At 39.3% G+C, this 13,051-nt stretch overlaps 1 protein-coding gene across 1 annotated transcript in view; it reads right to left on the bottom strand.

Annotated features, from left to right (window-relative positions):
* The window catches only part of LOC143023169 (kinetochore-associated protein 1-like), a 182,299-nt gene that overhangs the window by 130,491 nt on the left and 38,757 nt on the right, over nucleotides 1–13,051 (bottom strand). Inside the window, exons 5-7 of the mRNA XM_076181690.1 lie at nucleotides 11,032–11,155; nucleotides 10,530–10,705; nucleotides 3,890–4,086 (exon numbers count right to left, since the gene is read on the bottom strand). Of these exons, the coding sequence (XP_076037805.1) occupies nucleotides 3,890–4,086; nucleotides 10,530–10,705; nucleotides 11,032–11,155 (497 nt within the window). The remainder of the gene's footprint in view (nucleotides 1–3,889; nucleotides 4,087–10,529; nucleotides 10,706–11,031; nucleotides 11,156–13,051) is intronic.

The following is a 13,051-nucleotide window of genomic DNA, read 5'->3' as shown; positions in this document are numbered from 1 at the left end:
TATGTAGAGGAAGGACGGGAGAGGACAGAAGATAGGGGTGAATGGAGAAGGGTTGTGTATGGATGAAGCTGTGATGCATGAGGGGGTGTGGGTGGGGGATGGGGGTGAGGAAAGTATGTATGAGAAAAAATTTGACACAGCCCAAAGGGATTTCTCCCCGTCTTCTCCTTTCCTGCATGAGGGGACGGAGAGGGGGGGGGTCGCCGAATTTATGAAGCGGCCTTGCTGTGGATGTGCTGTGTCTTGCGACACTGCTTCTGACCCAGGGCAGTGGACAGGATGCAGGGATGACCCGTCATCCAGGAGGTGCCAAGATAGGCGGGAGGGAGGAGGGTGGAGGGTAGTGGAATATATGGGAAATGAAATGGGTGGGAGTGATTTCTATGCCTTTTTCTTTTTGGCTACCCCCGTGTAAGAGGGAAAAAGCCTTTGGTATATGTATGTATGTATGAATAAAAGTGGCCCAAGAACAGAACCATGAGGAACTCCACTCATAACATTTTTCCAGCCAGAATTCTTCCATTTAAAACAACTCTCTGTTTTCAATCATTCCACCAATTACAAGTCCAACTTAATAGGCCACCACTTATTCTGTGTGAAGCTAATTTAGTAAGTAGTCTTTTGTGGGGGACGGTATCAAAAGCTTTTGCAAAGTCTAGATATATTAAATCTATATTGTTTCTTTTGTCATAATTCGAGGTAACTGTGTTGTAGAATTCAAGTAAGTTAGTCATGCAAGAACATTTCCATCTGAAACCATGCTGACTATCATTTATCAAACAGTTACTTTCTAAATGATATTCGATAGCATCGAACATACTCCCTCAACCCCCTCCATCCCCCACCCACTCCCTTCCATGCATTACAACATATCCATACACAACCATTCTCCACTCACCCCTATCTTCTGTCTTCTCTTCCTTCCTCAAAAGACATTCCCCTCTTTCCCAATGCCCCTTTTACCCCATCCATCCATCTCATTCTTGGTTGCTCCCTCATGTTCACTCCCTCCATCTCTTTTACTAGTCTTTCTTCACTCATTCTTTCCATGTGTCCAAACCATCCCAATACCTTTTCATCAACCCTATCTCCCAACTCATTTTCCACCCCCACTCTCCTCCTCACCTCCTCATTTCTCACCCTATCCAGCCTAAGAGAACTACACTTAACACTTATCCTTCTAAAGCTATTAAATTCATGTTTTTTCCTTTTCCTTTGTATAATAATGTGCATGTACTCCTCCAGTCCACTGGAATACTTCCTGTCCTTAAGCACACATTAAACAATCTCACTAGCCATTCAACAGTAATTATTCTTCCCTTCATCTGACTCCACATGATAATCAACCCAGGTGCTTTACCAGCATTCATCTCTTTCAATGTTCTTTGTACTTCCTATTTTCCTGTAGCTCTATCTTACTCTTCTCCCATTTCAGTCAATTTCCAGGTATCTCCCACTGCTATAATCAAACCTTCCCTATCCTCCTACATATCCAACAAATCCCCGATATATTCTACTCATCTTCCCTTTATGGCCTACACTTTCATTAGCATCTGTCCCTCTGTAATCTTACCTCCTCCACACAATCTGATTTATCCCCTCTTCTCTTGTTTCACTTCTTTCCAATAGATCTTTTTATTCTAAAAAAAATTCCATTACACATTTTCTCCACTTTAAATCTGCTCTACTTTCAGCTTCTCACACATTTGTGACCATTCTTTGTATGCTCACTTCTTTTCTGCCACTACTGCCTTCACTTCACAAACCATTTACCAATTCTCTTGCTCCCCTCCTCCATCCTCTTCATTCACATACCATGTCTGCACAATTTAGCACTTCCTCCTTGAAACATATCCAGTCTTCCCATATTCCTGTTTTTCCTTTATCCTTCACCATATCCATACTTCTCTCAAGCTTTGCCTCCTCTTATTTCCACACTGTCTTTGCACACTTTAGCACTTCTTCCTTGAAATATATCCAATCTTCCTCTATTCCTGATTCTCCTTTATCCTTCACTACATCCTATACGGGAAGGGATTTCTCCCCGTCTTCTTTTCTGCATGAGGGGACAGAGAGGGGGGTTGCCGAATTTATGAAGTGGCCTTGCTGTGGATGTGCTGTGTCTTGCAACACTGCTTCTGACCCAGGGCAGTGGACAGGATGCAGGGATGACCCGTCATCCAGGAGGTGCCAAGATAGGAGGGAGGGAGGATGGTGGAGGGGAGTGGAATATATGGGAAATGAAATGGGTGGGAATGATTTCTATGCCTTTTTCTTTTTGGCTACCCCCCCATGTAAGGGGGAAAAAGCCTATGTACATCCCATAGTTCTCACAGCTTTGCATAGTATTCTTTTTTCTTTCTCATTTAATTTACTCACTTTCAGCACTTCAATACTTTTCTTTTCTTCCCACTCCGCTTAGCCTTCAATCTCAATTTCTTTTTTACCACATAATGATCTTACAATCCACTGCCCTCTCCCCTAAATACATTTACATCCACACCTCTTCTTGTCATCCTTTTAGGCAACATTGCATATACTTTCCCACTCATCACCCCACCCCACATATTGTTATATCCTTGAATCAAACAGAACCCAGTGCACATGAATGACAATCAACATCATCTCTGTATTATTGGGACACCATGAAGTTGTCATGTGGAGAGTTTGGGAGAGTATGTGATAGAAGAAAGCTAAAGATAAATGTGGGTAAAAGTAAGGTGATGAGATGTACAAGGGGTGAAAGTGGCAGTAGACTGGAAGTGAGCATTAAGGGAGCGACTGGAGGAAGTGGATAGTTTTAGATACTTGGGTGCAAATGTGGCAGGGAAAGGTGGAGTGAAAGCAGAGGTAGAATGTAGATTGAGAGAAGTGAGTAAATGCCTTGGTGGATTAAAGAGTGTATTGAGGAATAGACATTTATTGGATGCTAAGAGGAGACTGTATGGAGTGATTGTGCCAACAGCACTGTATGGGTCAGAAACATGGAACATAAGAGAAGAAGAGAGAAGGAGTTTGAATGTGTTTGAAATGAGGTGTCTGAGAAGTATGATGGGGGTTACTAGGCTGGATAGAGTGAGAAATGAGGAGGTGAGGAGGAGAACAGGGGTGGAAAAGGAGCTGGGAGATAGGGTTGATGAAAGAATATTAGGATGGTTTGGACACGAGGAAAGAATGAGTGAAGAAAGACTAGTAAAAGAGGTGTGGAAGGCAGATGTGGAGGGAGTGAACATGAAGGGACGTCCTAGGATGAGGTGGATGGATGGGGTGAAGGGGGCTTTGGGGAAGAGGGGAATGTCTGTTGAGGAAGGACGGGAGAGGACAGAAGACAGGGGTGAGTGGAGAATGGTTGTATATGGATGATGTTGTGATTGCATGAGGTGGAATGGGTGGGGGGATGGGGGGTGAGGTAGTATGTGTGAGCAAAATTTGACGCAGCCCGAAGGGATTTCTCCCCGTCCTCTCATTTTATGCAATGGGGGGACAGAGAGGGGGGATCGCCGATTTAATGAAGCGGCCTTGCTGTGGATGTGCTGTGTCTTGCGACACTGCTTCTGACCCAGGGCAGTGGACAAGGTGCAGGGATGACCCGTCATTCAGGAGGTGCTAAGATAAGAGGGAGGGTGGAGGGGTGTGGAGTGTATTCAGGGATGGAATGGGTGGGAATGATTTTATGCCTTTTTCTTTTTGGCTACCCCCCTTGTAAGGGGGAAAAAGCCTTGGTATATGTATGTATGAAGTTGTCATAAAACTTAATGACCCAGAATACAAATCTAGCACTTTTAACCATCACAGATAAACATGCATCAAAATTGAAGCACTAATTAAGAATAAAATTCACAACTTAATACAATCATGTACTCTGAGTAAAATAGAAATAATTACTTACCATGAAGATCAAATATTTGGAGTTCTTGACCACCTTCAGATTTATCAACTAATATCAGAATTTGTGCCATAGTCTCTTCACCTGGCAATGCTTCAAAATCTAGAATGGGTGAGTCTTTGGAGCTTGTCCACAAATCCAGCCCAGTAATACCACTAACTATAGTCAACTTTCCTTTGCCACTCAGCATTACAATATACCTGTTAAAAAAAGGTGTAATAACTTATTGCTGTCTATGAACAAATACCACATTTAATAATACTGAAGACTGTATTTTTATAAAAAAAAATAAACATTCAAAATTTGCCCTCTATTTTGTAGGTCAAAGGATAAAAAATTCATAATCCTCAACCAACATCTGAAGAACTGTTTGGATATTAGAACAAGGTATAATATTTTGTGACTACAGAGAAGCCCGATTTAAAGAACTAATTCAGCCAAGGTCCAGTCCACTAAATTGAATTTTCCGTTAAATTGAGCGAGTGAGCGTTGGTGTAACAGGGATGCCAGAGCGGATTATAAAAATGATACATACCTAAAAATTCCCTAGTGTAACACACACACACAGTATATATTATTGTAAGTGAATTATAGGCAGCACAACCGTGAATTGCAAATGATATGAGCTGTCTGTGAATTTCGTGGAATATTAGTCATAGCTTCGTGTTTGGTTTGATGTACTGTACATAATTCTAGCTATTAATAGGACTGGGCAGTTGGTTTTTGGATAGAGTACGTTATTGTTTTGTTGTTGCAGAAAACGTAGTTTGTTGTTATAGAAGTGTTTTTCGTGGTGATTACTCTCGCGTACTGATTTTGAATTTTCCCATCAACTTAGTTTCATTATTTTGTTGTCCTATTATACCATCTATTTCTACTTGAATATATTTCTGCTACAATTATACTTTACAAAGGATTACAAAGGCAAAGCATGCCGACAGGAGACCTTTTGATCCATATCTAGGTCGGATGCAAAAAGAAAAGAAAAAAAAAAAAAAAAAAAAGCAGAAAAAAAAATCATATTAATAATAAATGAAAACTATAACAATGTAAATAACAATTAAAATACATAAATAAATGCATTGGTATAGTTGAATAACAAACAAACAGGTAAATAGTAAATGATAATAAATTGACATATAACTAATAATAAATGAAAATCAGACAGACAAATTATAACAAAACAAAAACAAATATATAACATAAATTATAATAATTACAGCATCTTACTTAGGTATTTATCTAAATGATTCTTAAAGCTTCGAACTGAACTACATTGCACTACCTGTGCAGGAAGTTTATTCCATTCATTAACTACACGGTTGGCAAAGTTGTTTCTACCTACTTCCAAATTGAATCTATTTCCGGACAGTTTGAGACCATTGTTTCTTGTCTGATTCTCATTCAATGTGAAAATTTGGTCACTTTTGATGTTGTCAATTCCCTTTAAAATCTTAAAGACCTGTATCAAGTCACCTCTGAGTCTACGCTTTTTTAGGGAAAACAGATTCATGTGCTTAAGTCGATTTTCGTATGATTTATTTTTGATATTTGGAATCAGTTTTGTGGCTCGCCGTTGTACTTTTTCCAGTCTGTCAATGTCTTTAATGAGATTCGGTGACCATACGGAAACAGCATATTCCAAATGTGGACGAACTAACGATTTATATAGCTTGTTAATGAGTGATGGACTTTTGAAATCAAAAGATCGCGCAATCAATCCCAGAATCTTATTTGCTTTCTCAGAGGCTGAAATACACTGCTTGGATGATTTGAGGTCGTTACTGATAATTACGCCGAGATCTTTTTCACTATCCACTTTTGTTAACGAATTTCCAAATAACTTGTAATCGTACTTGCTGTTATTTTTACCTATGTGCATTACCTTGCATTTACTTGTGTTAAATTTCATTAGCCACTTTTCAGACCATTGCTGTAATTTATCTAAATCTTCTTGAATATCTAATTGGTTTGAGTGATCATTTGCCACTCCGCACAGTTTTGTATCATCAGCAAATTTGGAAACAGTAGATTTTAGTCCATGGTCTATATCATTTATATATACTATGAATAGAAGTGGCCCAAGAACGGAACCCTGAGGAACTCCACTTGCAACACTTTTCCATCCAGAAGTTTTTCCATTTAAAACAACTCTCTGTTTTCGACCTTTCAACCAATTACTAGTCCAACCTAATAGGCTACCACTTATTCCATGCAAAGCTAATTTAGTAAGTAGTCTTTCGTGTGGGACGGTATCAAAAGCTTTTGCAAAGTCTAGATATATTAAATCTATATTGTTTCTTTTGTCATAATTCGAGACAACTGTGTTGTAGAATTCGAGTAAGTTAGTCACGCAAGAACGTTTCCGTCTGAAACCATGTTGGCTATCATTTATCAAACGGTTACTTTCTAAATGATATTCGATAGCATCTCTGATGATAGTTTCCATTATTTTTCCTACGATCGAAGTCAAACTAATAGGCCTATAGTTATTTGGTTTCTTTTTGTCACCTTTTTTGAATATGGGAGTAACGTTAGCTAGCTTCCATTCTCTTGGGACATCTCCGGATATGATGGATTTCTTGAAAATAATTTCTAATGGAACAACAATCTCATTTTTCATTTCCTTTAAGATTCTTGGATGCCAACCGTCAGGCCCTGGTGTTTTATTAACTTTGAGTTTGTCTATACACCTTTTAATTGTTTCTTTTGTTATATTTACCGTAGTGAGTAAGTTTACCCCAGACTTTTCACAGGTTTCAGTTTGGAATTCACTTTGAGGTGTTTCGTTTACGAATACCGAGCTAAAATAATTGTTTAAGAGATTACACATTCCTTCATTTGAATATTCAAGTTGACCGTCAGCAGATAATAGTGGACCAATGTGATTCCTAACAACCTTTTTATCTCTAATGTAACTATAGAATTCTTTGGGATTCTCTTTGGATTTCTCAGCGATGTTCATTTCGTATTGTCGTTTTCTTTTTCTTATTGTCTTTTTTAAATCTCTCTGTATTGATACATAACTTTCATAGTCATTAGATGCACCCGAGCACTTATATTTCTTTTAAGCCTGTCTCTTTTTAGCAATACTTTTTTCAGTTTCTTTGTCGAGCCACTTTGGGCGAGCCTGATTTGGGGGACGTCTGTCCTTAAAAGGAATGTAAGTTTGAATCATCTTAGTGAGCGTATTTTGAAATATTTCCCACATCTGATCTACAGGCCTTTCGTTTAATTTTTCCTCCCAATCTGTAAGCTGAAGCTCCTGACGTAGTTCTATGAACTGAGCTTTACTGAAATCGGGTATTTTAGAAGCACAAGTATCTATTCTAAAATTGTTTAGGAGTTTGAATCTGACTAAGTTGTGATCGCTATTTGCAACAGATTCACCGACTTCTACATCAGTTGCCATGCTTTCGCGGCTAGTGATCAATAAATCGAGTAAGTTTCCATATCTTGTGGGCTCTTTTACATGCTGAATTAAGTAATTGTCACCAAGAAAATCAATCAAGCGACTACCTATATGGCCATGTTCAAGGGTCATCCAATCAATGTCAGTAAAATTGAAATCACCCATTATCAATAAATCCCGGTTGCAGAAACTAGACAGTTCTTGAAATAACAGTTTGTCGTCTGCTAATGATAATGTCTTTGGCCTATATATTACACCTATATTCATTTTTTGTCCATTTGTTTGGGTTAACTCAACCCACAAACTGTCATATGCATCCTGTTTCACTTTCTCTAAAACACAAGCATGAACATTGTTTTTAACGTACAATAGAACACCCCCACCTTTCTTGTGGTTTCTATCCTGATGAAAGTGTTTAAATCCCGCAATATTAAATTCAGCTTCGAACTCTGTACCATTTAACCATGTCTCAGTTATTCCTATCATATCGAGATTTTCGCTTTTGACATACGCCTGTATTTCTTGAAATTTGTTCCTAATACTACGAGCATTAAAGTACATAGTTTTAAGAAACTCCTGATTATTTCTTTTTGACACATTTTGAGTTTCAATATCATGTCTTATATTATCATTTTGTTTTTTATTTATGCCTTGCTCTATATTATTATTATTTGGTCCTTCATTGACATTCAATGCCTCATTAACATTTCTCCTATCAAAATTAACATTTCCCCCATCACGGACATCTGGTCGATTACGGTCATCCGATCTATTTTGTACATTTTGTCCCCCTACGTCACCGTGATTCACGCCGGCCTCCCGTCGTTCAGTGACATTATGTCCGGCATCCCTTTCTAAAATTATATTTTGTCCTCCAGTGACATTATATCCTACCGTGATATTTTTTCCTCCACTATAATTACATCCCATCGTGATCTTTTGTCTTCCACTGTCATTACATCCTATCTTGATATTTTGGCCTTCATTGACATTCTGTCCGGTATCTCTTCCTAAAATTATATTTTGTTCTTCACTGACATTATATCCTACCGTGATATTTTCTCCTCCATTATATCATTACATCCTATCGTGATATTTTGTTCTCCACTATCATTATTTCCCATCGTGATCTTTTGTCCTCCACTGTCATTACATCCCATTGTGACATTTTGTCCTAAGACATTACATCCTAATGTGTCATTTCGTCCTCTAGCGATATTACATCCTATCATGATATTTTGGCCTTCATTGACATTCTGTCCGGTATCCCTTCCTAAAATTACATTTTGGCCTTCAATGACATTATATCCTACCGTGATATTTTCTCCTCCATTATCATTACATCCTATCGTGATATTTTGTTCTCCTTTACCATTACTTCCCATCGTGATCTTTTGTCCTCCACTGTCATTATATCCCATTGCGACATTTTGTCCTATGACATTATATCCTAATGTGACATTTCGTCCTCTAGCGACATTATATCCTAAAATTATATTTTGTCCTATACTGGTACATTGTTCTACATTAATGCTATACTCTACACTGTTTTCCCAAGTACATTCTATTTCCCCTTCCCTTTGGCCTTCTACCCTAAAAAAGGAGCTGGTTCATTACAAATTCCTACAATGAGGTTTGTAAGAACATCTTTGCCTCTGCGGGTAAGGTGGATCCCATCAGAAGCGTAAAGGTCATGGCGCCTAGAAAAGAGATACCAAGGATCAAGAAAGTGGTATCCCAATTGTGTGCACAACTGCGATATCCTATCATTGATCCCTATGGCTCTACTGTTCCAACACGAACCTGCGTAGATCCTCGGGAGGATTCCACAGACTACGTGACGGCTCCCACGTTCCTTCATCTCCTGAAGGAGGACCTTGTAATTCCGAACAAGCTCCTCTGATCTCACCCTACCTACATCGTTACTACCCGTATGTACAATCGTAACCGTGTTCTTCCGTCCTTGCTCCCTGATGGACCGGGTACAATCAACGATCCCACGGCCCGGTTGACATACAAGCTTGCAACGTCGCTTAGTCTTTCGCTGCAGGATGTCGTCATAGCCTCGAACCATGGAGTCCCCCACCACCAAGAACTCCTGGTTTTCAGCCACTTCATCCTCCAGTAGAGCAAAACGATTGACTAGAGCCAGCGGTTGCTCCACAGGGCACACGTCTACCGAACGCGGGCTCGACAAACGGGACCCCACGGAGCGCCACTCGCTCATGGCAGTGACAGTAGGTGAAGAAGTGGAACGCTCTTTGGGTTGTGGGGAGGGTTCACTCTTCTCACGGAGCGCACTCCTGAGAAGCCGAATTTCCTCCTCACACATCCTGAGACGGACCTCTAGGTTCACGCAACCTTCACAAGCCATTTCGCTCCCCCTTTAGCAATAAAAACGGCAAAGAGAAAATACAAATCAACAACAACAAAAAATCAAAGCGGTCTCTAATAAACTAAATACGCGAAGCTTACTCTGCTTACCTTATACTTTTTCTCCTACCTTTGGAATACGGTAACAGAAAACTGTTTTGAAATTAAATAGAACCCTGCACTTTATCTTATATCTGTAACTGTATAGCGCTATACGTATACAATTACAAAAACACAACACAATCACTTAACACTATTCGGAGATATAAAATTCACAGGTATTCACTAGCTGGTGTCTGTGCAGAAAAACGAGGTCTCTAGCTGAGGTCACTGAATTATATATTATTGTATATATATATATATATACATATATATACATATATATATATATATATATATATTTTATATATATATTTATATACCTACAAAGTACTAAATTATAAATTTTTCCTTGACTCCATCACCAAAATCTGGTAACATTGGACTCTGAGACACGCATGTGGCCAGTTGACGGAAAATGCTCAACTCGGCTTACCGTTCCCACTAAATTGAGCTATTTCCGTAGACACGCGTCTGGCCAGCTAGTGGAAAATGGTCAACTTAGCGGACCATTTCCGCTAAGTTGAGCATTTTCATTATTGCTATTTGCAGTTTGCTAATTTGAGCTTCCGCCAAATTGAGATTTGTTAAATCGGGCTTCTACTGTATTAACTATCTACACAATATATAAACTATCAAAATAATATCAAATAAAATTGTCACAAGTTTCTGATCTTGCTCAAAGCCCCTTTCATCCCATCCATCCATCTCATTTTTGATCATCCCTTTGTTTTTTGTCAAAGAATTCTGTTGGCTTACCTTCCACTGAAGAGAGTAATTACTTTTTTTATATCTAAAGATGGTGACAACATGTTCTGGACAGAATGCTCTGTCCATTGGCCACTGGAGCACCATTTCATTAACCGATCTTGACTATCCACCACCCACACCATTCTCTGTTTTGGGCCATCCAGGATGCATTCTGCAGCCTTTATCTGTAAAAAGGGTAGCAGTTACAATGAAAACAATCAAGAGGTACATTAATAATTTGGTATAACATCTCCAAACTCCCCCAATCAGGAGGCTAGGATGGTGCCTCTCACAAATTTGTAGCATGGAATTTAATGACCCATGCCCTAGGTCCAACTTGCTGGCAGCAGGATTTGAACTGTCATCACTTCAACCTCCACAAGTAGCAATGTTAGTCAGCAAGCATCCTAGTACATTAATATGTGCTATTAATCATCAAAATATAAAGATCTTAATATTAGCAAGATTATAACAATAATCTGAGCAACAGAGAATAATGTCAATTTCATACCTTAGCACCTTCCAAGTCAATAAATGCCACATCAAATTCTATCTGTGCTTCAAGAATCTTAAGCTGCTCCAGATTGCAACATTTGATAGATTCACAAATGCCTTCTGGATCAATATTGTTCAATCTAACAAAATAAACAAAAACAAAGAAACACTGACTTGTTTTATAAACTTATTACTTACAGTCTAGAACTACTGGACATTAAACACAAACAATATATAAAATATACACCTTAATTATTTCACTCAACTGCCAACTCTCAGAAAAGACTAAGATACTCAAGCAAAGAAAGAGATCTTGGGTCCAATTCAAAGACTGTCTGACAGGTTAGATTAAGTTAGATCTGGCTAGAGGTAATGATTCTATTTTGTCACCAGTAACCAATGCATCTACTATTGAGTGCAATAACATTATAAAGAGGTGGAGATTAGGTTGGGCAAATTTTGAGTTGAGGGTGTTGAAGACTGTTGGTTTTTGTTAGAAATAATAACCTCTTATCTTTGGGGACAATATTTCATCAAAGAGGCAAAGCCAGAGGTGGTAAAGGTAAAATTTATGTTGGAAAGGTAGCATGGCTAATAAAAGATTTTTGTTTTGTTTTCTGTATATTTCCAACAGAACAAAATTTTCAAACACTTTGGAGTAAATATAATTTCAAACACAACTGTAAACCACACTTACACACGTTCTTGTAGAAATATAATTTAGTCACGAGTAAGTTAGTTCACAAGTTCCTGTAGTCCTAGGTCAACACCCTCACTCCCTCTCTGACCCTCTATTTCTGTCCTCTTTCCTGTCTGTTCTATGATTAAGTAGACTCAATGAGTTACCTATTTCTACATGTTCTATTCTTTCTACTTCCTAACTGATTTTGTATCTACTTTCTCACCAATGTCTTTATAATAATATAACCTATGATACTTTATTTCTGATTAAGTTATCTGACCTTTGTTATACATACATATACCAAAGGCTTTTTCCCCCTTACAAGGGAGGTAACCAAAAAACACACACATATACCAAGGCTTTTCCCCCTTACAAGGAAGGTAGCCAAAAAGAAAAAGGCATAAAAACCATTCCCACCCATTCCATCCCTAAATACACTCCACACCCCTCCACCCTCCCTCCCATCTTAGCAACTCCTGGATGACGAGTCATCCCTGCACCTTGTCCACTGCCCTGTCAGAGACAGTGTAACAAGGCACAGCACATCCACAGTAAGGCCGCTTCATTAAATCAGCGACCCACCCTCTCCATTCCCCCATGCATAAAAGGAGATGACGGGGAGAAATCCCTTCGGGCTGCGTCAAATTTTGCTCACACATACTACCTCACCCCCCATCCCCCCACCCATTCCACCTCATGCATCACAACCCCATCCATATAAAACCATTCTCCACTCACCCCTGTCTTCTGTCCTCTCCCGTCCTTCCTCAACTGACATTCCCCTCTTCCCCAAAGCCCCCTTCACCCCATCCATCCATCTCATCCTAGGACGTCCCCTCATGTTCACTCCCTCCACATCTGCCTTCCACACCTCTTTTACTAGTCTTTCTTCACTCATTCTTTCCTCATGTCCAAACACTCCTAATACTCTTTCATCAACACTATCTCCCAACTCCCTTTCCACCCCTGTTCTCCTCCTCGTCTCCTCATTTCTCACTCTATCTAGCCTAGTGACCCCCATCATACTTCTCAGACACCTCATTTCAAACACATTCAAACTCCTTCTCTCTTCCTCTCTTATGTTCCATGTTTCTGCCCCGTACATTGCTGTTGGCACAATCACTCCTTCATACTGTCTCCTCTTAGCATCCATTCCCAAATGTCTATTCCTCATTACACTTTTTAATCCACCAAGGCATTTACTCGCTTCTCTCAATCTACATTCTACCTCCACCTTCACTCCACTTTTTCCTGCCACATTTGCACCCAAAGTAACTAATACTATCCACTTCCTCCAGTCGCTCCCTTAATGCTCACTTCCAGTCTACTGCCACTTTCACCCCTGGTACATCTC

Source organism: Oratosquilla oratoria, unplaced genomic scaffold (genome assembly GCF_046742065.1).
Source record: "Oratosquilla oratoria isolate Oo_2021 unplaced genomic scaffold, ASM4674206v1 SCAFFOLD45, whole genome shotgun sequence".
In the NCBI taxonomy this organism is placed as follows: domain Eukaryota; kingdom Metazoa; phylum Arthropoda; class Malacostraca; order Stomatopoda; family Squillidae; genus Oratosquilla; species Oratosquilla oratoria.
The sequence above is the reverse complement of the archived record's forward strand: the minus strand, read 5'-3'. Positions and strand labels throughout refer to the sequence as shown.